The 27619-nt window shown below is 40.1% G+C and overlaps 3 protein-coding genes across 14 annotated transcripts in view; 1 reads left to right on the forward strand and 2 right to left on the reverse strand.

The window, feature by feature from the left end:
* antxr2b (ANTXR cell adhesion molecule 2b) overlaps nucleotides 1-7281 on the reverse strand; it is a 20576-nt gene extending 13295 nt beyond the window's left edge. The window contains exons 1-3 of one of the 6 annotated variants that reach the window (XM_054756536.1): nucleotides 7136-7281; nucleotides 5616-5685; nucleotides 864-935 (exon numbers count right to left, since the gene is read on the reverse strand). In XM_054756536.1, the coding sequence (XP_054612511.1) occupies nucleotides 864-935; nucleotides 5616-5629 (86 nt within the window). In that variant the 5' untranslated portion in view covers nucleotides 5630-5685; nucleotides 7136-7281. The other 5 variants (XM_054756537.1, XM_054756538.1, XM_054756535.1 and 2 more) reach the window with 5 other exon arrangements.
* LOC129169790 (progestin and adipoQ receptor family member 3-like) lies at nucleotides 4517-10429 on the forward strand. 4 transcript variants are annotated; one of them, XM_054756544.1, is made up of 7 exons: nucleotides 4517-4695; nucleotides 5228-5478; nucleotides 5573-5735; nucleotides 6892-7047; nucleotides 7118-7315; nucleotides 7542-7632; nucleotides 9150-10429. In XM_054756544.1, the coding sequence occupies exons 2-7, from the start codon at nucleotides 5276-5278 to the stop codon at nucleotides 9284-9286; spliced, it is 948 nt and encodes a 315-aa protein (XP_054612519.1). In that variant the 5' UTR covers nucleotides 4517-4695; nucleotides 5228-5275; the 3' UTR covers nucleotides 9287-10429. The 4 variants fall into 4 exon arrangements, with proteins under 4 accessions (XP_054612519.1, XP_054612516.1, XP_054612518.1 ...); XM_054756541.1 differs by lacking the exon at nucleotides 4517-4695 and adding an exon at nucleotides 4728-4863; XM_054756543.1 differs by lacking the exon at nucleotides 4517-4695 and adding an exon at nucleotides 4728-4863 and having other exon boundaries at nucleotides 7181-7315.
* On the reverse strand, nucleotides 7147-26768 carry slc26a1 (solute carrier family 26 member 1). Of its 4 annotated transcripts, XR_008566472.1 has the most exons (10): nucleotides 26713-26768; nucleotides 26242-26434; nucleotides 20208-20643; nucleotides 19939-20139; nucleotides 18849-19095; nucleotides 18547-18778; nucleotides 17459-17642; nucleotides 17068-17355; nucleotides 9141-9264; nucleotides 7147-7299 (listed from the first exon to the last, which is right to left on the reverse strand). XR_008566472.1 is itself a non-coding variant. In XM_054756530.1 (9 exons), exons 2-9 carry the CDS (start codon nucleotides 26268-26270, stop codon nucleotides 14822-14824), a joined length of 2208 nt encoding a protein of 735 aa, XP_054612505.1. In that variant the 5' UTR covers nucleotides 26271-26434; nucleotides 26713-26768; the 3' UTR covers nucleotides 12409-14821. The 4 variants fall into 4 exon arrangements, 3 of the variants coding, with proteins under 3 accessions (XP_054612505.1, XP_054612506.1, XP_054612507.1); XM_054756530.1 differs by lacking the exons at nucleotides 7147-7299; nucleotides 9141-9264 and adding an exon at nucleotides 12409-15412; XM_054756531.1 differs by lacking the exons at nucleotides 7147-7299; nucleotides 9141-9264 and adding an exon at nucleotides 12409-15412 and having other exon boundaries at nucleotides 20208-25994.
* Nucleotides 26769-27619: the final 851 nt, after the last annotated feature.

Consider the following 27619-nt stretch of genomic DNA (forward strand, 5'->3'; position numbering starts at 1 on the left):
CAAGAATGAATTATTCATGTGCTAAATTATTAGGTACTACAACAATTGCTTTGCTAACACAAAGCTATGATGTGGATGTTTTGCTCAGGTAGATTAGCATATATTGACCTTCCATGGATTGCTTGTAGAATACAAAATGAAATACATTAGAGGTGTCCCACGTGCTTCAATATTTGTGTGTGCAGCCCTCTGTGGAAAAAAAGTTAGGACACCCCTGACTTGGGAAGTGCCGACTGTGCCCTCGTGCACAAGGCAGAGGTGCATGACGGCATGCTCAGAGGATTTCGGTGCGCAATAACCTCACTGGCCCAAGCAGAACCTCAAGCTCATAAAACATCCAACAAATAGGGATGGTGAGTCAGCAGGACCACTCTCAGGTCCAACACCAGTGAGCTTGGACCTCCTAAATTCTGGATGAACGGACACAAAAAACAAGCCAAAATCTCAGAGTAAGTCTTGCATTTTCACTAATTCCATATTTTGAAGCAGTAATTGTATCCATATAAAGTATTTACATCCAAATGGGACAACAAATGTGTGAGAAAATAACATTACAATCCTCTCCAGTCTTTCCAGCGCCACTTCCTGGGCTTATATTTAGTAACCTGCTATTAAACCCAAAGATATCACACACACACACACACACACACACACACTCTCTCTCCACCATTAACCAGATTACGTTTGGAACTGTTGGGTGGCCTGGTCCCATGTCTTCTGTCCAAAATAGACTTGCCCTACTTTTTTACCACTTCTATTTGTATTGTCCTGTACTTTAAAGACACTTTGTTATGAGCGTGGAAGTCTTGTGTGTGTGGAACATCTGGGCTAAGAATTCCAGAAAAGAAAGTCACCTCACCGACCTGACAAACTTGTTGGTGAGCTGCTCCACAAATCCGTAGATCTCATGCCAGTGTCCCGATACACTGCCCGACCTGCGAGCCCAATGACCACACAAACACGAGAATGTCAGTTATTCCAAACACAGCAAACAATTCATCAGCTGTCTTCTCTGCAGTTTAGTGTCCGTCATCACCCTCACAGGTGCTAGATTACAGCCATAACATTACGTACACCAGCATAATCCACTAAGAACCGATACATGCTCAGTTTTGAGGTATTTATTTAGCAATACATTTATTATTGTGCTTGTCCCACAGTGCATTGTTATGTTTCTAATAGTTTGCCCGTAAGCAAATATAGCAAAACACTGTATTAGAAGCAGCTCTCAGTATGACGCAGCAAAGTTCTTCACCACTATAAACTACAAACACAATACTAATATGGTACACAAACTGCTACCTCACACACAGTGTCAAAGCTGATAGTGGTTCCCCACATTCGCATTCAAAAATGTTCTTAGAAAAATACATCTCATTCACTCAAAGTCGGTAATTTCTAAATACACGAGGATACAGGTAAAATGCACAGCACCACCGATTAAAATGCCCACAGTTGTTACATGTTTATGTCTTCACTGAAGTTTTTTCATCAAGCACTGAGATTTCGCACTTTGTTTGGCGGTCCTTGAAGGCACCGTGGTTGACAGTGGTGGACCTATATGGTGGCCAGTGGTGGCCGTGGTCACCTTGGTCACTCCAGTGAAAAATGTCTGGCTCCGCTACTGCTGTGAGACGCAAAAGTGAAACTAGTGGTACCTATACGGTTTATCACTAAAAGAGGGTTTAATAAGTGTGTGAAGCCTAATGGAGAAAGGGAGGGTTCTGGAGCCGAATCTAATCTAATACTGTAATTACAAGTCACTTTTATTGCAAATGTTGACCTGAAATCAGAGGACGTCAACGTAAAGCTGGCAGGATGGTTTGAGGGGAGAGCGAGCGAGCCATGTGCCAAATATTTTTATTAGCGTCTCAATTACTCGCAAATTTTCACCATTGGCTGGTGATACCAAATTGTAACCCCCACAGAAAAAGGGGGTGCTTGACTGTATTCCCTTTGCATTTCACATCACATCAAATTGTGGAGATGTCCCTTGTTATTTACTTGTTAAATATTATTTACCATTATGGTGTGTTGTCTAACACTGACATGTTCTGCACCCTCATAATAAACTGGTTTAAACTTACGGTTTGTCACGATGACTTTATGCAGCTGCAAAGTTGCAGAGCAGCAGCGGGAACGTGGAAAGTAAAACACAACCATACATGGACACCGAGCAGCCTGTGCACTATGAACTTTAAATGCACGTCCTTATACAGCTCCTGTCTACACATCCTCACCTGTCCAAAACAAAATAAACATCAAATGCACCGTTGCACGACTCGTCGTCAGTGTCCGTCAACGTGGAGTTGACCAATACACTTGTTATTAAAAGGACCGTGCAGTAGAACCACAAGCGACCCATAATCCAACTCGGGTGTCTCCTCTGCCGATAAGATGTTTGCTTGTTAAGAATTCTTCATCTTCATTGTCGGCTTCATGTTCCCTCGTGGTGCGTTTAAAGTGTCTCACATCCTGGTACTCATGCGTTCATTGACTCCTGCGGTCGCGCCCGAAAAGCAACACCCTCACTGGATTTCAAAATTAAAGCCCAGCTATTACGGCGGTGTTACAGTCAAATTCGATTAATTTTATTTTTGCGGGGTCTACCCACAAGCACACACAAAATTAGATAAATATGCAGTCTAATGTGATTCAATACACAAGTTCATTCATTCACTCATTCTGAATGATTGTGTCGGCAAATAGAATATCAATACATATAAAACGCAATACATTAATGTATGTAATAATATAAATAAAAATGCATAATATTAATATATGTAATAATGTAATTATATCAATAATAAAACTACATATCAATATTAATAATTTTCTTTTAAAAATAGCATTAGGTTCCTTAAAGAGATTTGTTTCAGATAATTACACTGAATAGTATTTAGATTTTAAAATAAAAAAGGTAGAAAGAAAATGTACAACAATGCGTCAGCGGAAGTGTTCAATGTTGTGACTTATACAATAGATTCGTAATGAAATATTGAGGTATTTATGCTTTGGGTTGACTGACTAAACAAGAAATGTGATTGCTTTGTTACGTTGTGACACGCGTTTCCTGGCTTTTATTTTGAAATGATACATGTCCTGTTTCTTGTAAAACGTGACAGCTGACAGCATTATCAGAATAAACAGTGACGGCTTGGGACTGGGACGAAAAATATGTCGAGCGTCACAGAACAACTGTTGGGTCTGCTTAATATAACTCGTACAATTATCATGCATTAATATACATATATATTTGGAATCAAAAATATTCAAGTCACTTTAATTGGATGCCAACTGTACCATCTGTTTATGATGACGTCCCATAACAAATCATATTAAAGGCACTGCAATGTCTGCAGGACAGATGCATAATGTCCCTGCAAATGAATCGCAGATGGAAAGCAAAGCTGATCAGTCTAACAAAAGGCCAAAAGTATTTAAGAATATTTTGTTTTATTGAGTCATGACACATAAATCAAATGTTCCCCTCAAGAGATGAGCTGACTAGATTTGCTGTGATCAATTCTGGTAAACATTTCTCTTAAACTGCCAAAAATGACCCCCGACCTCTATAATAAATCCACATTGTTTTCCTAAATGATGTGACTTTTACATATCACCACTATGAGACACTGTTCTTATTCAATGAGGTCATGACATGTCAAATAATACATACCAATGTCATTTGGTCAGAACACTGAAGCATTCGCCGATGTAGGCTCCCCCTTGGAGACGTCTGTTATTGATCCTTGTTTTGTTTGTGGGTGTAACCGTCACGCTGTAGGCCTGAACCTCATGTTCCCCCCATCTTTTTTCTATCTGGCTTTCCTTCCAACTAATTGTACATGCAACATGTCCACCCAAGGCCCCAGTTGGTATGCATAACCACCTCCATGCACACAGTGAAGGGGCCGAACATTGGGAGCAGTTTGGTGTGTACACACCAAACATAGGTGACATTATTGTACAAAAAACTTTTTTTTTTAAATCTTGGTTTATCAACAGGTTGCAAGCATTTTTATTGTGTCAGTTAAACTTAACCTCATCTAGGGCTCATGGAAGTAAACCCAACCTGGACAAACGTAATAATGAAATACCGTATATGTTCACTTAATCTACTTTATTGAAATGTGTATATGGATATACAGAAAATTATTGTAGTAGACGTTTATTATTCCAAAGTAATCCAATAATCCAGGAATTATTATATTAATTATATTAATGTATAAACAATTACATTTTTATATTTTAATATTGCTCACGATCATAATTACCTTTCTTTGATGATTGGCTGGGATAAATCACATGGTTGCACTGCCTTATGGTAGTGAGGCCAGTAGGGTCCATTTAAACTGTTTTTTTAAGATTATGTAGACGAACTAACTGCTATTTTGTCAATTGGACCCTCAAAAATGACATATAAATCAATCTTTTGACTGTTTTAAACTATGACTTGCAGTTTGTTACCAGTAGGGTAGGATGTGAAATGACTCACTCTGCCCACAAGGTGGCAGTAAAGCGCAGCGCCATTGTTTACGATAAAAAAGAAAAACGGCTTTGTATTAGTTGCTGACGAATGCCGTGCGTGTGTTATTGAGCAAACATGTAATTTTTGTTAAAACAACCAGAGCTGTACAGCCACAAGGCCATGGCTGAGTTGGCCGAACAAGGACAGTGGCATTGGGACTAACGGTCAGTGTGTTTTTCACATCATTTTAGCTGCCCGAAATGATGCCTGTCGGTGTTCGCATGAAACTAGCTTGATTTGTAAACATGCCCAGCCATACGCCTTTAGAGTGAACTATGATACAGCATGTGTTTGTCTGGTTGTTATTCTTGAACTGTCGTGGCGTCTGTCTTGTGAGTAGAAAAAAAAACATCTGAAGGATATCACGTCGGTCGGTAGGCTAGCTTAGGTGCTAATGATGGTGCATCTACCCCATCACTTGCTCTATGTTGGCAATGTTGTGTGCCATGTTTTCTAGTATTTGTTTCCTTAGTCCCTTCAATACATCATTAGAGATTGTTGTATATTGAGATATTGTTATATTTATGTAAAATAATCACAATTATTGTAGAATATAAACTGGAGAAGATAACTATATTCCCAGGTATTATACTGTGGTGAAGCAGCATCATTTCCATCTATCATGTTTTGTTACCTTTCTTAGCTGCTACTCCAATCACCCAGAAAATGACTAAATAAATTTGTATTTCCCATCAGGTTTCTTTCCCCTTTCTCCCCGACTTGCCTGACAGTAGGGAAGCATACATGAAGATGCTGCTGAAAGTGCCCCAGAAGCTGCTGAAGACAGCTCACTACATAGAGCTGGGCAGCTATCAGCACTGGCCGGTGCTCGCACAGCAGAGGATAAGACTGTACACCTACGAACAAATCCCCCTGTTCCTGAAAGAGAACCCCTACATCACAGACGGCTACAGGGCCCACCTGCCTTCCAAACTCTGCCTGAGAAGGTGGGAGTTCAGCAAGAAATATTTTTAAATCATGTGCCGATAAATGCCAATGTGATAAACCTGAACTGTGTGTTATTCCCTCACCTTTTCCCAGTATTTTTATTATGTCTAATGAGACGGTGAATATCTGGAGTCACCTGCTGGGCTTCATTCTCTTCTTCTCCCTTGGGGTCAACGACGTCACGTCGGTGCTGCCGGCCTCTGGAGCTAACAAAGAGGATTATGTCATCTACACCATCGGACTCTTTTGCTTCCAGGTAAAATATAAACATACTTTGAGTTGATGGTGCATGATGAAGAAGTTTAACATTAAGATGGGGTTTGAGTGGCGGCGTTATTGTGCTGCTTAGGGCCAAGCTCTAGTATTGTTTTTTCTCAAATAGTGGGATGGGGACTATTTTCACTTAACTGCAAAAAGCACCAGGGTAAGGTACAGTCAATTTATTAGACTGGCTGTCATTAAAACAAGAGAGAAATACATACTGATTTGTATGGATGGGTCAATTAATTCCATTAAAATTCCAGTATTGTTGTAATGACTTCCTCCACAACATAGAAGGGATAGTTCAGATTTTTTTACATGAAGTTGTATGACATCCTGTGCATTCATGTGTATGGGACGAAGACGATCGCATCTACTTCCACGACGGCCGCGGCCATCTTGTTTACGTATGTGTTCCACAGCGGAAAAAGATGCGAGTGCCTTTGTCACATTCACATGAACGCACAGGCGACAGTGCACAGGGATACGGCGGGAGACAGATGTAACGCTGAGCGTTTTGTGAGGTGTGAGTTTTTGAGAAGGCATTTTTGTGATGCAGATGTTTTAATCTTTTGAACGCATATTGTTTTTAGAAGCCAAACTCTTTACCTAATTGTCCCCAGCAACTAAGCGGAACTATGTTCCTCATCAGAGAAATCTGACTGGAATTGGACTTAGGAGACTGAGTGGGGGGTAGGTCGCTGTTATTGGACTACAATGCTGATGGGGATGTCATACAACTTCATGTCAAAAAATCTGAACTATCCCTTTAATGTGGTGCTCTGAAACGATCATCTGGTCAAACACGCATTCATTTAGCTCCTGTTTCCTAAAACAGGTTGATTCAGTTCACTCCTCCCACCCAGGTGTGTAACTTGTTTGTATTACCTCGTAAATAGCTTCAAAACGAGTGCTTTTGTAGTTCAGCATGTCGGCAGCTGGTGTATTGTACAGTAGTAGAACCAGCTTGGATGTACGCTCACTGGCCACAACATTAGGTACACTTCTCACAGGTTTTGCGGTAGTGATGGCAAAGTGACATCAAGAGGACTTTCATGCTTGTTTGTGTATTGGCTGCCATAGTGTACCTAATGAAGTGAAGGGATGATAACATTACCGTCTGCCTGTAAACATTGTGTTCGTCCTCCCAGGTGTGCATGTTGTGTTCCGTGGGTTATCATCTATTCTCATGCCACCGTTCAGAGAAGACGAGTCGTCGCTGGTTGGCGTTGGACTACGCAGGCATTTCTGTTGGCATCTTGGGATGTTATGTGCCTGGCATCTTTTACGCCTTCTACTGCAACGCTGTAAGAGTTTTTGCCAAGAACTCCTGGAGCTGTCCCGGAACTCTGCTATCTAATTTTCTTTTTTTGTCAGTTTTGGCGGCAGGTCTACCTCATGACGGTGCTGTCCTTGATCCTGGCTGTCTTCTGCACCCAGGTTCACCCACGCTACCTTAGCAACGACTGGCGGTGGATCAGGGTGGCCATCTTCTGCTGCATGGCTGGTATCAGTGTGGTTCCGGCGGGCCACTGGGTGTGGCTCAACGGGGGGTTTACCTGTTATATTGTTCAGGTCAGCAAATGATGACGAGTTCTTCACTCTTAATAAACTCTAGATAGACAAGACGTTTCTTTCAGTGGAATGCGCTACCAGTGTGTGGCAATATCCATACACTTGGACTTGTCTACCCTCTCTATCTACAAATGTTTGGCTTAGCAAACACATAAAAATAATAACTAAGACGTTACAGATCTGTAATGCAAAAGTGCTCAGACTTTGCATTTTGTCGTGTGTACAGCGCTTCCTGCCTCGAATGATTGTGATGTACCTGATTGCTGGATCTGCCTTCATATTCTACGTTACCAAGATCCCTGAGCGCTATTTCCCTGGTGAGTCTGCGTTGTGTCTCACATTTTCTGGCACCGAGCATCCGCTACTCACCAGCTGATGCACTAAACAAGAGGCCACGATCAGCTCAAGTCAGTCTATGCTTAGCAAAAATACACAGCACAGTTGTCCCTTGTTTGTCGCGGCCAATTGGTTCCAGACACGACCACGACCACCATTCAATAGTAATAAATGGAATATTTTTGTAGTAATGGTGTAGATATACGATTTTGAACATTATTAGAGCACCCATATAGTCACCTTTCCATTTGATAGATATAATCAGAGAAAATAAAACATATTAGATAAATAAGATAACAGACTCACGTTAGCAGGTCCTTGTTTTTTTCTGGACAGCGTACTTCCTGCGGTGGCTATTGTATCATCGAAGGCTGTTGTGTCAAAGTAGGATTCAATAGCAATAAATGGAATATTTTTGTAGTTAGAGCATAAAAAAACATGTTTATGACTTTCTAAATACGGTATATTTTACCGTTATTAGAGTCCTGTAGACATATAATAACACCCCTATAGTCACCTGTACACTCCTGTTATTCTTTGTTTAACCACATTGTGCAACTGTAAGACGAGACGGCCACCGCTCCTAGCAAATACAGTAGCAAGCTACTGAGCTAACTAGTTAGTCTCCGATTGATTCATTCTAAACTTAAGAAAGTGTTTCAACATGAGAGGGGAAGAAGGACAAAATTTTTTTCACTCTATCAAGTCGTACATGCCATTGCTGACTACATGCACTTTTAAGGTAATGTAATCTAAGGTGATGGCTCATCAGTGTAACATTACTGACGCCTAGTGACCAGAGTAATACATATAACTTGTCTTTCAATATCTTTTGACTAATAATAGACCATAGTCAACCACGAAACAGTGATCATATATCAATTAATTTTAAAAAAATGCATTCGACTGAGGGAGGGTTGTTCAAACCGCAATGTAGCGAGGGACGTCTGTATATAGGCCACACTTGTCTAAAGTCCCAAGTGTCCATGTTGTAACATGGGATATTTACATAAAAAGAGACACTATAAACCTGGCAATCCTACCTACACTCGATGTTCAGTGTCACTTGTTAGCTCCGATGAGTGAGACATGAGATGTGCTTTTTTTCATCCCAAGCAGTCCAAGCAGAAGCTGTACTAATTCTACACTTGATCAAACTTACTTAAGATTTGCCAGATCAAAACAGAATCACTGCATAAGGCTTCAAAACGTGATGAGCGTCTACTTCACCACTTCAATTTCTGAGCATTTTGGGAACTGAAGTTCTTTTAGCCATAAATTAGATGCATCATTGTTAAAGCCGCCGGGTTCAAAGCGGGCAGAAAAAATTAGCAGCTTCCTTCGCTCTGACCGTGTCTTTTGTCAATGAATGCATGTTCTCACTGGGCACACATGTAAATGACACATTTTACCACTGTAGCCGAAGCCTCGGTGCAAAAAAAAAAAAACCACTTTGTCAACAGTGTTTCCATTTTGTTCTTGTCCTTACCTCTCCTAGGCCAGATGAACTACCTTGGTGCCAGTCACCAGGTGTGGCACGTTCTGGTGGTTGTGATGTTCTACTGGTGGCATCAAACCGCAGTGGACATCATGCAATTCAGGCACAGCCAGCCCTGCCCCACACGGACAAAATGACAAGGAACAAACAACGTATCAATGCACTTGCACAACTAAATTCCCTACTTAGGTTTATAGTAGAAGCCTAAATAGTTGGTGAATACTTACTAACAGGCAAGTTCACCTTGAGCCTGTATGTCAGTATCTGCAATTGCCAGTATGCAGTACAGTAAATCAATGCATGAAGATATTCATTTATGTATAGAAACATAGTTTTTTGTGTGTTTTTTGCTGGTAATCATCTCATGGCCACTTCAGAAGGACGATTGAAGAAAATATCTGTGGCATTGTGAACTGCACGGATCCCACTGCTGCCTCAAGTGTTCACGAGCATGAGGTGCATGCGTTGGGTGGAAATCACTGCCACATTATTTCTTAATACGACTTGATTTGTGATCTTTTTTGTGCAACATGACTATGAAGGATGTGCCGAATGTCAACAGAGTATTATGCAATCAACTACATTGCTGGAATAATTGCATTTAAGGCTGAACTGTATCACAAAAACAATTACCAATCATTATCATTTGTGTTCCTTTAGAAGATTATTATTCCATTCTCTATCTTTGATGTATCCATTGGCGGTTGTACAGCTAGCAAAGCACTATAACGAGAACATTTACGCTACTAAATGAAATTGACCGTCAACAAACATTAAACCGACAACCTGTTTAATTTACTTGAAATGGTTTCATATAAAAATATATACTATTTTGCATGGTATAGATATCTATTTTTGTATATTTGTGTCGGAATGGTTGCATGTTAGTTGGCACTCCTGTTGCACAGGACAAATACAGGCCAGCTTTGTACTGAAAACAAATAATCATCTGTATAATGTGTGAATAAGGCCAGTGTGGAGTGGTGCAGGTTGCTTGAAGGGCTTTTATTGTTCATATTTTGCCTCAGTTTTTGTTCGCCTTCATTTGCCTTATGCTGAACTGGAACACAAAATTTTTGATTTTTGCACCACAAGGCCACTACAATTGTGTTTTAAAAAAAATTCAATTTCCAATGCATGACAGCTAGGCTAAGAACAGTATTTTAATGTTGTCTTTTTGAAGTGTTTAGACCATTAACTCATCATCTTGTGTTTTTTCCCCAATTATTATGTATAATGAAGTACTGGCTATTTACGCCATTTTGAATGAATAAAGAATGTTGCAAAATATCTCAAGTGTGTTACTGTTTAAAATTGTGTCACTTAACCTTGGAGAGTGATGCATCCTGTTATTCATATTTCTGGCCGCTAGAGGGCAGCGTTGTAATGCGCAATGTAAGAATAATCAAGTAACCTATTTTTCTATGTACAGTACAAGGCATTTTTGTGGTCTGATTGTAACATTCTGATACAAAAGCATTTTGAAATAAATTATTACAAAATTGGCCAAACTCACAAGAAGTAAAAAGGGCCCCTCAAAGCTATACATGCATGTAACTTTGCACTGAATAGGTAACATTTCAATTCTGCTGCAGTCTGACACTCAAACAGAATAATGTTTAACAAGACACTACAAGTCATTCTGTTGAAAAATAGCATTATGGAGAAATGCATCATCTAATAGACAGAATGTGACACATCAGCACTCTTGTCAAAATTAATAACTAATCTTTTTGGAAAATGGTCAACTTTTTAACCACAGGACTCACTCGGCATGTTAAAAATACTGTTGTCAGGAACATGTGGAGGATTTCTTTTCCAATATTAACGGCAGCTGCTTTTCCAACACTACAAAAAACCCCATTAAATCCGACTATAAATGATAGATGAAGCAAGTCATTTCAATAATATTCAGACCTATTGGGAAATGATGGGCGATACACAAACCAAGTGGAACACACAGAACACAGTTATGTTTTTTTCCTAAAATATTACGAATGTCAAACGTCTGTGACGTTACATTGAGCGTTCATAGTAAATCTATTCTTTATTTAAAAATAACTCGTTTTTTATCGTATTACTACAAATGTGCTTTGAATTCAACGTAAGAACATTAATCATCAAAATAGTTGAAACAGTGACACTTGTTGAGTGGGTTATTTTTCTATTATGACAAATACAGTACGTCACGTGACGTCAGTCTTCCATAGCAATTTTACGACAAATGCCCAACATTGGGCGATATTTTCATGGCTTGTTCCATTTAATTTTATTCCAGAAGTAGTAAGACAGTTAATTAGTAATATTTGACAGCCTATTAAAGGTGTAGAATTGTTAAATGGGTTTCAAATTACCTTTAAGGCCAACAAAATAAGCTCTTGGACTTTTAGCTTCTTCTCGTGTTTACAGTCTCGATAAGTGAATTTCGAAGTACTGGGATTCAGTATAATAAATTGAATATTTTGGTAGTTATGGCATAGCAACACCCACACAGTCAATGTGTATTACCCCAATATAGTAGATATAATCAGAGAAAATTAGACATACTAGACATAAATAAGACAACATGACTTACACTTTAGCAGTTCCTAGTTGTTTTTTTCTGGTCAACGTACTTCCGGAGTGGCTATTTCCTCATTAGTGTAATGTAATGGTGGTTTTACCCAATATAATAGACATAATATGAGTAAATAAGCCATTTAAGACGTAAATAAAAGTCCTGCTCGTGTGTACGTGTCACAAAATGTGTTCCCAAGGGGACCTTAGTAGTGAGCGAACAGACGTGTAGAGAACAGGAAGTGACGTCGTAGCTTCAGAGCTGAGTTTTAGCTTGTGCGTTATGACCCCAACAGTAGCCCGTGTTCATATTATGATTATTATGTTTTTATTATTGTGCTTGCTGCGAAATCATTTAAACCTGCAATAAATGCATTTCCTGGCGATCCTTGTCTCACCGACTCCTTGTGGCCAATGTAGAATACTACATTCTCTTCTTCATTCATTGATTCACAGGGCTTCTTCCGCCCTGTATTTGTATTTTATTTCATTTAGTTAGTTCATCTAGCCATTTTATACTTGATGTGCTTAATTTAGGTAAAGAATAAGTACAATTTGCTGAATTATGCTTTTTTTTTTTTTTTTTTACTAATAATAGGCTGTATCAGATGTAGAGATGGACAACTGTACCTAATAAATAAATATGCAGATATTCATTAATTCATTCTTCTTAACACATTTACACAGATGTTTCTCTAAAAAACAAGTTTATTTCAAGTATTGAGCATGTGCTTGTATGTGAAAGTTAACATTCCAAAAAGGAACAGCCAAAAGGTATCCAGACAACATTTAAACTTGTACAAATGCATAGAAAAAAACATTTGCTAAGGAAACAAATATAGAGAAGTATAATATGTTAATTCTTTACATTGTAATGTCATTAAAGTTCACTTATGCACACAGGAAGTTTAAAATGGTTACATTCCTTAGTTAAATTGTGTTCAGTCTAGATTGCACAATCGGACAAAGAAGAGACAGTGTACGATTTCAACACATCAGTTTGTGCAGGAACAATGCAAATTAACAAAATAAACTGTCTTGCGCTTAGCTAAAACCTGAGAGGATGTTTTTTTTTTAATTATTATTTTATTTAATTATGATTATTAAAAAATGCATCATTGTCCCATTAGTTAGCACAAAGTAGAAGGTTTGAGAGCAATGCTCTCAGTGTGTTTTCTCCAGCAACACAACCACGAGTTGAACATTTTAAGAGATGATTTTTAGGCCCAAGGTAATAATTGGTGTCTGTTGAATTACAAAGTCTGAACTCTGGCCACCTGGATTAGTGCTATTATTGACACTCTGAGCAAAGGTCTGCATAATCGGCTAATGATTTTAAGAAATGTGTAAAATGCAACCAATTTGCATCATGAATGACTAAATGAACTTAAACATGAAGCATGAAGAATAGATGATAATGTTTGTATGTGCTGGGCCTCATACAGTATTTGATTCCCTGCTGATTGTGTAAGTTCACACCCTTACAAAGATAGCAACATTTGAGAATTTTTACGGTAGGTTTACTGTAACCAACAGACAGAATGTAAAACATAAAAAAAAACATTAAATCAAGGCTCATCCTTACCACACGAGGTAAGGTGAAAGGTGAGGGACCAGCCCGGAATTACAAGGTAAATTATGTCAAGGGAGTTGGGAGCACAATCAGCAAGAAAAGCATTAGTAAGACAACTCAGGTCGAGATCACTCTGCTCACGAGGACACATGCCGGACCCGTCTGAGGTTTGACAATCTGACTCAGACGAGGCTTGGGGAATGTGACGTGGTCAGATGAGACTCAAATTGACCTCTTTGGCATCGACTCGACACATGGACTTTTGGTTTTGCTAATTTAATGTGATCATTAAAATAATTAATTGGTAGTTTTTGCTTTGACTTTGGTCAAAGAGATATGTTATGGTAAACAGTTGTCCCTCGTTTATCGCAGTCAATTGGTTCCTGCCCTGATTGCGATTTTCCGCAAAGTAGGATTATACAGTAAATGGAATATATAAATGGAATATTTTCGTAGTTAGAGCATAGAAGACCTGTTTATGGCCTTTTTTCTAACATTATTAGAGCCCTGTAGACATGAAATAACACCCCTATAGTCATCTTTATACTTGTATTGTACCTCATATAGTGGACATGATAAGCAACAAAAAGACATAACTCACCGTTAGCATTGGCATTAGGTTTCTTGTTGTAGTATCTTGAATGTAATGTGGGTCGATCATATGGTATAAAAAATAATAAAGACTGACATCAGCCTCTCACCCATCCTCACTATGACATGTGTCACTTGATTGACATACAGGACAGCCAGTCTAACATTAATCTGCCATACATAGACGCACACTCCGACAATACTGCTAGCTTTGTTTACACACCATTGCGCAACACTTATGCACAGGCTACGGGAAATGACACAAGAGACGGCCGCTGTTTTAACAATACCAATCTACCGAGCTAGCTGGTGAGCCTCCAATTAATTTATTCTAAACTTAAGAATAGATTTGAAACTGAGTGGTGAAGAAGGACAAAGTAAGCAGCCAACAATGTACCACTTCCACACGGAACAGGAGGAGAAACTTTTTTTCATCATGCCATGTCGGACTGCAAGGATCCATGGCTGCAAGTTAAGGTAATGTAATGTAAAGCAATCTCATCAACGAAGTCTCATCAATGTAACAATACCTAGTGAACAGAATGCTTGTATTTCAATATTTCTTGACTACTAGTAGGCCATGAACTAGTGATCGTTTATTTATTAATTGATTTTTGCGATGTTTGAACCGCAATGCAGCGAGGGACGACTGTATGTGAATGGACAGACAGTTACTTGATGCGACTAACACGCTAATTGTTTGCTAAGATGGTACAGTAGTCGCTATACAGCATGTATGCTATAGGGAGTGCTGCTGGCCACAGGTTAGGAGGCACAAATACTTGACCCATGCTGCACCCTGCCTTGGAGGAAGCCTGCACTCTACTGAGTACCACTCTTGTTGGACCTTTGGTTTGTTCTCTCCAAAACAAAAACTTACTTCAAAGCTGCCAAATGGACCCTTTGCCACTTCTGTCAAGGACAAGTCAGCATATTTTTAGACGTCTTCCTTCTACACAACATCGTTGTCTGAGTTTCCGTCTGCTGCTTCGCGTATTGAGTTTGTTGGCTGCTTGTTTGTTTGCAGGACCGCATGGTGGATGGTGTGAAAAAGCATGTTGCTCATGTCTTTGCCATCCTTCCCAAAAAACTGTCCCTTCTGCAGAGTATCGATGAGGGAGGTGTTACAGCTGGCGAGGACCACTCTTACGCCAATCTCCTCAAACTCCTTCAGCAGTCCTTCAAAGGTGGCCATGCCAGAGGAGTCTATGAAAGGGATGGCGGAGCAGTCCAAAATGATGGTGTGGAAGTCAAGTTCTCTCTGAACAAGACTTACAACAACCTCTCCGTTGTTGGTGTCCCCGTTTGCTGGCGTCAAAGACATCATTTTGGCCTTCTTCTCCGCTTTTCTCCTCCTGGTCTTCTCCAAGAATGGTGTCACCCCGACAGCTTTGTAGAGCGCTTTCAAGAAGCTGTCCTTGTTGGCGTAGTAGAGGGGAGCCTGGAAGCGGAAGACCTTGACGTGGGATGGTGGGACGAGGTTTTGGTACTCTTCCACATCCTCATAAAGATCAGAATCACTGGCCCGGCCCAGGAGAGAGACCTGATGTTTGACATTGGATTAGCTGTGGTTAATTGTGATTGATTGCCTCAAAGCCATAAAATCTAATGAACTCTCAGACATAGGGAACAGTGGTAGTCCATTTCTGTCCCTGGAATCAGATGTAACTGTTTATTTCCCGACCGAAAAAGCTACCAAAGCTGTAAAAGTGTCAACGGTTCAAAAGCAATACCTTTGAAGGGACCACTGAAGTGACTAACCAATGTAGCATGTGTACAGTGGATACCCGCCTATTGGTGATTCAACATTCATGTGTACTTCAGAGTTCTTTTTTTTTAATTGCTTTTTTATTTGTGGGAAAACCCGCCCATTTGTGCTTTTTTTCTCCAAAAAATATAGTTTTTAGATTGATAAATACGTGACAATAAAGCATAAAACATACAGTATAATGTCTGTGTAGTTTCTCAGTCATCCAGGTTAAAGGAAACGGGACTCTTCTTGTTTGTTGAAGACATTTCACCTTTAATCCAAAGGCTTCTTCGGGTTCTAAAACTTAGGTGTGGAGACTATGTATTTATGTCCCCTGGGGGTGGTCACAATAGGCTTGTTATTATTTTTGTTGCCCAGCGTGTCTGGTGAACAACCGTCCTGCGTAACAATAGGTCATCCACCTGCCTGGTGGCAAAACATCCCCATGGAGATGTTCAGACGTTGTTGTAAGCAGACAGTAAACCTCTTCTGTTCAGAGAGGCCTTCTGTAGTTTGACATACTGTACAATCATGGAAAAAAATGATTACACCCCCCTTGTTTCTTCAGTTTATTGATCCATTTTAAAGGTACATTTGTTTGGACAAATATAATGATGATAACAAATATAACTCATAAGAGTTGAATTTAAGAGCTGATATCCAGCAGCTTCCATGCTTTTCTTGATAATAACCAAAATCACTAAAGTTCTTACATGAATAGCTGTAGCATTGTACTGCCAAAAAATTTTAACTCTTACGAGCTATTTTTGTTGTTATTGTTATATTTGTCCCAAAAACACTCAAATGAACCAGAAACTGAAGAAACAAGGGTGGTCTACAGTAATCATTTTTTCCATGACTGAGCTGTCATGCCGTCGGAATGAAAATTCCAGGGTTATTCCTGGATATTTGAAGTGCAGTCTAAAAATTCCCATTGCATTCTGAGTGCATTTCAAGTATTCGGGCCCATTTTTGTGGCCGGCCCAAATGTTTTGCCCTTGCTAAAAACTTCCGGGGTGCATTCAAAGTGGAAAAATATCGAACGGCATTCGTAAGGTATTCTAACTGCACTCTAAATATTCTTACGGTATTCCATCCATCCATTTTCTATACCGCTTCATCCTCATTAGGGTCGCGGGGGCATGCTGGAGCCTATCCCAGCTGACTTCGGGCGACAGGCGGGGTACACCCTGGACTGGTCGCCAGCCAATCACAGGGCACATATAGACAAACAACCATTCACACTATGGACAATTTAGAGTCGCCAATTAACCTCACCTGCATGTTTTTGGGAATGTGGGAGGAAGCCGGAACAAAGATGTTCCGTACAGTGCCATATAGTGTTTCCCTCAGTCACATCTCCTCAAATTGTCCTCTATCAGTCAGTGTTAAGATATTATTTGTATTCAAAATGTAAAACCATGATGCTGATAGTGATTAGCACTTACCTTAGGCTTTTGGGTCTTATAGATGATGCACATCATGGAAAAGGTGATTCCGACCAAGAGGCCGAGCTCAACGCTGATCAGAGCCGTGGCCGACATGGTGACCAACCACACCACGGCGTCGTTCTTGCTGGCGCGCCACTTAGAGGGGACGTCCTTGAACTTCCTGAGTGCGCCGCGAAGGCTGACAATGATGATACAGGCAAGGACGCACTTCTGGAGAGCATAGAAGAAAGGCGCGAAGAAGAGCAAGACCAGCAGGACAACCAAAGCGCTGATCAGACTGGAGACCTGATGGAAGAGCACAGAAATGGACTTTCTGAAGGAAGTGACACTTGTTATACACAATAACCACAATGAAAGCTACAGCAGTAAAGTCAAGCTGGAACATCACCTGCGTCTGACAGCCTGTTGAGTCCTTCACCATCGTTTTTGCCAAAGCTGCACTGGTGGTGAAGCAATGGAAGAATGACGGGATGATGTTACAGCAGCCGATGGCCAGCATCTCCTGGTTGGGACGAACTGTGTAGCCATTTTTCTTCGCAAACATCTCAGACAGCGACACAGTGAAGGCAAAGCTTGGAGATAAGATAAGAATCTGATTGAAATGCGAAAAGAAAATCTGCACATAATCCCACTCAAGATGTATATTTTTATTATATTTCATCCCATTTTTTTTATTACTAAATTATTGCACTTTTGTCTTATTGTTGTTTTTTAATTCTCTCTTATTCATGAAGTTGTATCATGGCAATTCCTTATTTGGGTTTTCACACAACCTGATTCTTATTTGATAGCGCACCCATGAAATACAGTCAAACCTTGTTTTTTTATGCTCCTAGTTTTGTATGATTCAGCTTTTGCCAAAAATTTGCGGTTTTCGCACACACAGTCATAAAGACGGTGCGAAACACTATTGAATTTGATCTCGCCAGCATGCACAGGAAGTCCGCATCAATAAGAAGCTCCATCCAGTCGTCATTTATAATTATTTTGCATTGTTTTCTGCATGTAAAACTATAATTATTTTCTATAAAATGTATTTTTTGTGAATATTTTTGGGTGTCTGGAATGGATCAATTGGACTGATATTATTTCCTATGGGAAAAATGACCTTGGTTTTCGTACGTTTGAGTTTTTGTCTGGCAGAGGTTCCACAGTACTTGAAATGCTGGCAACCCTCGACAAATATTGCAGTCCACTAAAAGAGGTTTAAAATTGTGATCATTTCTTTAATATCCTCATTATATCTCCATTTGTAAATGTTTTTTGTTTGTTAACCAATCCTCACACACACACACAAATGGCAAGGATGATACTGTCAAAGAGGATTAAATACATTATCGTTATAATTTCATCATAAATTAGGTTTCAGCATGACATATCATTTTAATTTGAGACAGTAAGCCAGCTGCTGCTGTTCTTCTTGAGAGATCTGTGCCGGCACAAAGCAACAATCAGATTAAATGATTTCCAAATCACCTGATGACAGCTAGAGGAATGGCGTCCAGTGCCACCCTTGGCATCAGACCAAAGCTGGGCACTCGAGGAGGGATGAAACCTGTGGGGATGTGACCCGAAACGCTGGTGCCATAATGCTGGTTGAGATTCCCAAAGTGACTGGCCAGCGTGGCTCCGGCGACCACAACCAGCTCAGTTGGCAGCGGGATCTTTAGGCGATCTTTGTAGCGCTCCTGGATCTCTTTCCCTGCCACTACAAAACCCCAAATCACAAAAACGTTCCCTCCAAAAATGTATATCCTCATTAGGAGGTCCATATTTACCTAATATGGTGATACAGATGGCACTGGTGATGAGGTCGCACACGTTGGTCTTGTGAATGTTGGCAAAGATGTTGAACCAGGTTACAAGAACTGTGCCGTAGCCCTGATGACGAGGGATCTTTAGACCGAGGAGGTATTTGGCTTGCACGGTCAGGATGGTGAAAGAGGCTCCCGTGGCAAAACCATCTAGCATGGGAGCCGAAAGGTAGACGGAGACAAAGCCCAGCCGAAAGATGGCCATCATGACCTGTGGAGGGGAAAAGTTACCCCTGCTGCATCACACGCATACAGTCGACTCAAGACATGTACTTAGAGCAACTAACTACAAGAAGGTGCCATGAGGCATGTTGGCATAACTCCCATTGCTGGGAGGGCTTCCGACTTCCCACCACGTGTTTAGAACGACACACTGTTGCAGTAGTAGTTGTCATGTGTGTGTATACTTGTTACATGTTGTGCAGCCATTTTTGTGTGCACACTGTGAGTAGAAGGGGGTGCAAAATATGGTCGTGAGTTTGAGACCACCGTTGCAGGGATTAGAGTCGGGGCGTCACAAGACACCCAACTCACGAGACGGGTGAGTCATCTCATACACGAGATTGGGTCCACCAGAATGTGTGTGTGTATGCTAGCAGCCCCGCCTACCCCCACAGAGACAAAGCAACTGTACGACTGACAAGAGGTCTCATTCCGTTGTTCTATGTAGCATCTAGGTGCTGAACCAATGCACAAAAGTGAATGCTTTTCCTGCCTGTTTGGAGGCGAGAGACGAGGGAAACGGCACACGGCAATATATAGAGCCCGGCAAAATTAGCAAGTTTGTTTTCATTTATCGTGTGATTCAGTTATTTATTTTTTATTGTGAGACATTTTTTTTTCTGAATGAGAAATCTTGTAATCGAGATCTTGTGACACCCTAGCTTGGAGTATCTAAAATCGTCAATGGGGTGATCTACAGTACACCTCGGTATTCTGGGAAAGGTTGTTGTTTAGAAAAAACTGTTTTTTCGTATTATAATTATTGTTAATAATATTAAATTACCGCAAAATACTGCAGGCCAAATATTGTGGTACTACTGGATTTCTTTACCTGGTAGATACCAGCCAGAAAAGTGAGGGCGGCTGCAATGCTAATAGCATAACACTCCTTCCCACACTGCACCCCCATTATGTCCACGCTATGAGCATCACTGCCAGTGAGGTTGATCCCGAATGAACCATTGAAGCCTTGAGAACTGGCGGACTCCTCATTGAGGTCAAATCCAGCGAGGAACACCTCTTTGTCAACCACCTGCAGACAAGCAGTCAGTCATTAATCTCAAGACAAGATTGAACACCGGTTGGGATAAGAACGCTTACCTGTCCAACCATGAGGCTCATCAGGCTAAAGATGCCAACAGAAACATGTCTGGATGTCCCCATGAGGAAGTAGATGATGTTGGCATAAAAAGAAGTGTACAAGCCATATACGGGCTCCACACCAGCCAGCAGGCAGTAGGCGATGGCTTGCGGAACCAAGATGATACCCACAATCAAACCGGACATGACGTCGCCCCACACGTACTCTCTCAGTTTGTACTTGGGCAGCCAGCGCACCACAGGGAAGAAGCCGGTCAAGGTGGAGCTTACTCTGGGCACGGAGCAGCTCACACCCTGCTTCAGCTTGGACTTGAGGATTGAAAGTGCAGGTTGTGGATGTCGGACCCTCCGCTCCAACCGAGCTGGTGGATGAGGTGGCAGGCTTTCTTTGAGCTTGATGACCTCCTCCATGGTGTCAGATCGGAAGAGGATGCCGCTGATGGAGAGGAGGATGGAAGAATTGAAGATGAGGTGGTCAGTGGTGCACCTTGAGGACCATCATGAAGAACACACAGAGAAGGGCCATAGTACACACTAAACATAAAACGTGAAGGCAATAGATACTGTACATTGGTACACTACGGATCAAATTTTACATTTTGCACTGTTGGATCTTAAGGAGGTTCTAAGTAGAGCTTCAAAAATGCTAAAAGAAATGTGACCGAGACGAAAAAAAATTTGAGTTGGAAATTTAATGCAAACAACCAATAAACTTAAACAGGCTGTTCATCAGCTGATCAAAAGCTTAAGTCCATAGCTCAAAAAACTCAGAAACCCCCCTAAAGCTAGAAGCTACCTTTTAACAGAATATTTATATCCAGGGGTGCGGCAGGCAATTGCTCGGGAGTCCAAGTCCATTTGGGTGCCCCTGAGGGCTGACAAACTTGGAACTTCTACAGCAGTGGCGCTATGCAAAGGGGCCTCGGGCCCAACAGACTGAACAATCTCCTTTGCATATGTCAATTTATTAAGTATGCGAGATGCCTTCCTTGCGAGCGAGTAATGCTCGAGTTTTCTGCTGGCAAACACCAAAGTACTAATGTGTGTGACGAGTACTAGTGTGTGAGAGCTTTTCATTAGTGTGTGTGAGAAATGATCCATTTCAGTAGTGTGTGTGTGACAGGTTAATCTGTATTATGGCCGTACCATATAGTTGTGTCACGGGCTAATGTGTCACTTAAGGAGGATTGTAAAAGTATGTAAAATGAATATAAAGCATGGCATCATCAATCTTGTTGCTACCGAACGAGTCACGGAGTAGAAAGGTTGCTTCACCCCGTGAGCCGAGATTGGAATATAATTTATGGCTATATTGTCATGTCACTTCATATCTTTCTGACTTTGTCGATAATTGTGCTCTTTGATGTAAGATCTCGGCACAAATGGAATGGATTGCCATGTCTTTGCTGATGTTTTTTTGCTAAATTAAATACAATCCAATGAAATGCAATACAAATAGTACAATTATATCAAGCATTAAAATACACTTTCGTTGACTATATTCCAATATAGATTGAGATTACTATGGAAGGAGTCATACTTTCATCTGAAATGAATCATATCTTGTACGTTTAGTTGTCCGCTAATGACTCAATACAAGAGCTGTATCTCAGCACAAAGACAATAATGTTTTGATTGAGGCTGTCAGATGTGGTTTGTTTCAGTTGTTTAGGCTGGTAAATATATAGCATTATCTCGCTTTAACGACCTAAACTAATGCATTGTTGTGTCACATGGTTGCCACAAGGTTAGTCAGCTTCAGCAGCAGCTGAGGAAACCATGTCACAGTAGCCGTAGAAGACAAAAAGACACGAAATGTTATCCATTATTATCAGCACAACAGTGGTATGTGCCACAGCAAACGCAGTAAAAGAAGGCAACTGGACCATAAAATGAAAGCGATAGTGTGCTCCTCCATGGCTATAGTGACGCGATAGGACTAAAAGCCGTAGGACACAAATTATGAGACGATGTAGTTTTGTGATCTAAATACAAGAAACGTTCTAACTTCTTAAAACTTCAAGGCTTCCTGCTAAACTGAGGATTTCCTAGTCATTGCCAAAGCACCTGATAAATCGCTGAACACAAGAGGAGACACCCTGATGATCTTTTGTAAGCAAATGTAGGATTTATCACCGTGTCAAACGCTAAAACAATGGGCTACGGCTGTTTCTTTAATCAATCTTTACTGCTTTTCATCATGTGGTGTAAAAGCAGCAAAGTAGTGCTGGAAGAGTATGCAAGTTCCCTTTGTGGACACTTTTTTTTTCCATCCAATGAAGTGCCTTTAAAGCAGGGTGTCCGAAGAGCGGCCCGGGGGCCATTTGTGGCCCATGGCTGCTTTTTTTATTGGCCCGCAGCACATTTGAAAAATATAATTTAACAAAAAAAAAAAAAAAAATTTTTTTTTTTACAAATCAGCAGTAATTTTACAAGAATAAAGACAAAATATTAAGAGAAAAAAATGTACTCTAACAGGAAAAATAATAATGAATAGAATAATATTAGGGGGAAAAATAATGAACATTTTGTTACATAAACTTGAAATATTAAAGAAAAACGTCATAATGTTACAAAAAACAAAACAACTAAAAGTAAAAGTAAAGTTGTAATTATTGGAAAATTAAGTTGCGAAAAAGTTAGAATGTTACGAGAATGAAGTAGACATTTTATGGGAATAAAGTTACAATATTATGAGAAGAAAATCCATCCATTCATCCATTCTCTATGCCGCTAATCCTCATTAGGGTCGCGGGTATGCTGGAGCCTATCCCAGCTGACTTCGGGCGAGAGGCGGGGTACACCCTGGACTGGTCACAGGTCAATCTCAGGGCACATATAGACAAACAATCATTAATCAACCTAACATGCATGTTTTTGGAATGTGGGAGGAAAGCGGAGCACCCGGAGAAACACACGCAAAAATACACACAAGCGGCACTTCTTCATCGCCTGCCTGTATGGCCAACATGCTAACCACTTGGCCACCGTGCGGCCCAAGAAGAAAATTTAGGAAGATTAGTTAAGAAGAAAGTTTACATATTTTGAAAATAAAAAAAAAAAAACAGTAAGAATTGTGAAAATAGTGCAAAGACCGAAGTTCATCCTAATAACAGGCTTTTTCACCTATACCACAAAGCTGAGATGCAGTTTTTTTCTAGTGGTCCTTTCAAGCGGCCCTTGCATCCTTTCATTTTTCACTATGTGGCCCTCGGTGGAAAAGGTTTATAGCGTAAATATGAAGCTACAGCATATTGAATATTGAATCATTGCTGCTTTTACCCAATGATGGAGCAGATGAAGGAGCAAAAAATGAATGGTTATTTATTTTTGCTGCCTGCAAAGTTATACAAAATATTTCAAAAATTTGAAATCTGTGCAGCACGGAATTAAAAACATATTTTTATAACACTTTATTTTAGGATGGGTTTTTTTCAGAAACATATGGTAACAATAAGTGTACGTTGCCATGCAACCTAACTGTAAAGTGCAAGACTTGGTAGTAGCTGATACTGTATATACAGTACATATTGTAACTTGCAAAGTAGTAAATCAGTGACTCGGTGTTGCTGCAGAAGGTGTTACGAATAATAATTTAGAAAGTATTAACAAGCCCTGCATAAACACAGCCATCTTTTAAGCATGTGCTAAGCCAGTCAAACAAAGTCTGGTTGTACTCACCTGCAAGATGTAATGTGAGGTGTTCAAGTCTGCTCTGTTTACTGGGTGACACCAAGTAAGTGAGCGCGGTGATAGTGAGATAGGGAGTCATTTGAGCAAAGATTTCCTACTGGCTTGACGTTAGATAGTGGGCGGGGCTTGTTGTCATTTGTATTGGGCTTGTAACTGTGGTTAACCCCGGTCAATTTTTGACACAACTGGGGCGTTTATCTGGCGGCCTGTCAAGCATGTCTGCACACAGTGTTGATTACACGCAGGTTAACATATGTTTGACCTTTGAAGTGATTGATCAGCAGAGAGCACAAACAAATGCAATCACTTTTTTTTCTTTTTATATTATGACTTTATTCACATAATATTAGAACGTTACCCTCATTTTCCAGAAATGACAACTTAATTTTGTTTTGTTTGTGTCCCATAATATTACAACTTTTTTTTTCCTTCAATATGTCAACTTTATTCTCCTGCCTCTTGCCAAAGTCAGATGGGATAGGCTCCAGCATACCACTGCGCCGCTATTAAGGCCAAGCGGCATAGAAAATTAATGAATTTCAACTTTATGCAACTAAAATGACATTATTTTTCCTCCTAGTATTATGACTTTATTCTTGTTCAAATTTGATTTTTTTTTCTCATTAGAATGCAACCTTTTTCTATTAATATTTTTACTTTATTTTCATAAAATTACAGCAGTAATTTCCAACTATTTCAACTTTCTTCCTGTAAATTTTCTTCTCATAATTATTACTTTATTCTCGTAACATTACAACTTTTTCCGCAACCTAATTTTCCAAAAATGACCACTTCATTCGTTGTTTCTCTTAATATTTGGACTTTTTGAAAATTACTGCATATTTTTCCATTTTTTTTTGTTGTAAAAAAAATGAAATGGTTTAATACCTTTTATATAGGGGTGTCTGAACTTTTTCGAGGAAGCAGGGGCCACTTTGCCATTTTGTAAACCAGCACATGTAAATATGCTAGGAAGTTCTATATATTTCAAGAAAAAACTGCATCTCAGCTTTGCGGTGTAGTTGGAAAAAGCCCATTATTAGTAGTAGTTTGCTCTTTTTTCCCCATTTTTGCTCCTCTTAAATAAGTTTCGTTCGTACATGTTCTTTTGGTAATATTATGACTTTATTCCCACAATACCAAAACTTTTTTACTCAACCTAGATCTCCAAAAATGACAACTTTGTTTTGTTTTGTTTGTTTCTCATAATATTACTGTTTTTTAAAACATGTTTTCTTTAATATTTCAACTCTATGCGATTAAAATGACGTTATTTTTCCTCATAATATAATATGACTTCAATCTTGTTAAATGGGACTTTTTTTCTTTAAATAGTCTCTTAATATGCTTGTCAAATTACAGCTGTTTGGTGTTTTTTTTTTATTTTCACCTAATTCAACTGTCTTTTCTTCTTGTAAATATGACTTTATTCTCGTAACATAAATTTTTCTGCAACCTAATTTTCCAAAAATTACAACTTTATGTTGTTGTTTTTTTTTGCTTTGTTTCTTTTCTTCATTTTTTCTCTTAATGTTTTAAAAAGTGCCACAGGCCACACTTTGGCCACCGCTGCTTTAGTGCGTTATTTTAATTCCTTTCTTTTCAACCTTCACTGTCACTGCTTCTGAGAGTTAAACTAGATACTCGTAAAAATAAAACCAATTTCATGGGAACAACCACTAAATATTATGTTTTTAATGAAGCCTTGGTCAAATTTTGAACAACACAACCTCAGAGGCATTCCATTTTAGAGGTTCTAATGTACCACAATGCTTTAACATTGCATTTCTGTAAAAGAGGACAATAAAAATGCAAGAAAAAAACACCGTCTTAGTCTAAAGTGTGCGTACGTTCCCGAATACATTACATGTCAAAATGAATGGTGTCATTGTCTGTGTTATTGGAGCAAAGGCATTCCTGTTATTCCCTCTTCATGTCACACAGTACAGTACACTCGGCAGCCATAACATTAGGTACACAATCTAACAATAATCCTGCCATAAGGCCAGGGTTTATCGGTTTCTTTCCTCATCACAGTGACAAGGTGAGCCCATCATCTTGTGGTTGTTGGTCAGCAGGAGGAAAGGTTCCAGCCTACATGAGTGTGACAATGCAAACACACAAATAGATGATAGATAAGCAACATTTCAGTGGAACAGCTCTACTTAAACATGAATTTAGAACATGACAAACAACCACAAGATGTTGGGATCATCTTGTCACCTTTGTTAAACCCCATGAGGGAGGAGTAGCGCACTGGCCCTTTAAATGCATCTGCATGCATGCATGCCTTTAGGATGTTAGGATGTCACAAGAAAGGGCGGGGAGGCGGAGGACTCACTCTGAGAGGAGGTGCAGCTCGAATGGCATTTGGAGGCCATCACTCCTTCCACGGTGCTACCATCTTTTATCCTCATTCAGTCTGCTTCTCACTGGACTCTTCTTCTTCTTTTTCTTCCTGCTTCCGACCGCAAAGCAGGACGGGAACTGTCAGCCCCCGCTCCCCGCCTTGTTCCCATCCAGCTTGTCTGGAGCTTAGCAAGAGGGGGAGGGGGGAGAAGAAGAGAGGAGGAGGGAGAGGGTGCAGTGGGTGATGGTTGCCATGGTGCCGCCTGCTTAACATGCAAGTGTGTTTGTTTTGTTTGGCAATACGGAATATTTTTTGTGCAATTTATCTCCCTGGTAATGTACCACCACCTCAGGGGAAAAAATGACATTTCAAAATCTGTCTGCCCACACGATACTTTGCATATGAAAATGTCAATTATCAATAGTATATCAATAGTAAAATTATGGAACAGAAACAATGTACCAGTTTACAATGTAGCACAAAGAGAGCCAGTTGATGAGCTGGTCAGCAGTCCAAAGGGAAACAGGCTTAAACGCCATCTTTGCTTCAACTTCAGCAGCCGTTTTCCGCTTGGTCCTAGTGTCTGGTCGGTATCAGTTTAATTTAATATAGCATAACAGTGAGGCGCAGCAATAAAAAACAAACAATAAAAAAACGGCCGTCCATCGCCCCATTTTTGGTTGGCCCACTGGGAAAACTCCCGGTACTCCACCCCTGGCATCTGGGGTACAACATAGCAACATAGCAACGTAGCAACATTGTAGTGGCAGGTAGGCATAACATAGTGAGGTTAGAGGTGCTGAATGAAGTGTTTAACTCAACTTTACTCCCCACCGACAGGGGCTGGTCATCTTTTCTGTTATAGCTAAGTTTTCTTGTCGTCCCGTGGGAGTTTCCCGTCTAACACTGCTTCAAATACGCAATGACGTTGGTCGTATTAAACTTCCCCAGTTCTGTGTCACCACGGGAAACTTGTGCATGACAAGTTTTGCACTCAGCTGCAAACGTCTTTTTCGGACTTCGCCAAAAAATACACACGCGTGACATCCTTGCTACTCTGTTAACACGTTAGCACACGCTGTTGTTGTGATCACTTGGGCTCTATCCAGCCGCTGCAGGATAGATGTGCCGGGGCGGAGTCTGGAATCGACTGCTTGTATCGGAGTGCCAATATCGGAGATTTAGATGCAGGCTGATATAATCCGGTAAGAATTTTTTGCCAATATCAATATCGGATTGGGACACCCCTATCAGTTTTTGCTCCTTCATGTATTAATTCATGATTTACTTTATTTATTATTACCATTTAAAAGTACAGTAATGCGTATTTTCTGCTGGTCTCTGCATTTGTTCCATGTAGTGAACCAAA

This window comes from Dunckerocampus dactyliophorus, chromosome 17 (assembly GCF_027744805.1).
Source record: "Dunckerocampus dactyliophorus isolate RoL2022-P2 chromosome 17, RoL_Ddac_1.1, whole genome shotgun sequence".
Taxonomy (NCBI): domain Eukaryota; kingdom Metazoa; phylum Chordata; class Actinopteri; order Syngnathiformes; family Syngnathidae; genus Dunckerocampus; species Dunckerocampus dactyliophorus.

Bases quoted from the DNA above. Each gene is read 5' to 3' on its own strand.
- LOC129169790 (XM_054756541.1), top strand. From the start codon at position 4,807: ATGATACAGCATGTGTTTGTCTGGTTGTTATTCTTGAACTGTCGTGGC. The intron at 7,048-7,117 runs GTAAGAGTTTTT...TTTTTTTGTCAG, and splicing joins ACGCCTTCTACTGCAACGCT to TTTTGGCGGCAGGTCTACCT. The intron at 7,316-7,541 runs GTCAGCAAATGA...TCGTGTGTACAG, and splicing joins TTACCTGTTATATTGTTCAG to CGCTTCCTGCCTCGAATGAT.
- slc26a1 (XM_054756530.1), bottom strand. From the start codon at position 26,270: ATGCCATTCGAGCTGCACCTCCTCTCAGA. The intron at 20,644-26,241 runs GTGAGTCCTCCG...CCTCTCCATCAG, and splicing joins GAGCTGCACCTCCTCTCAGA to CGGCATCCTCTTCCGATCTG. The intron at 17,643-18,546 runs GTGATTTGGAAA...CTTATCTCCAAG, and splicing joins ATTCCTCTAGCTGTCATCAG to CTTTGCCTTCACTGTGTCGC.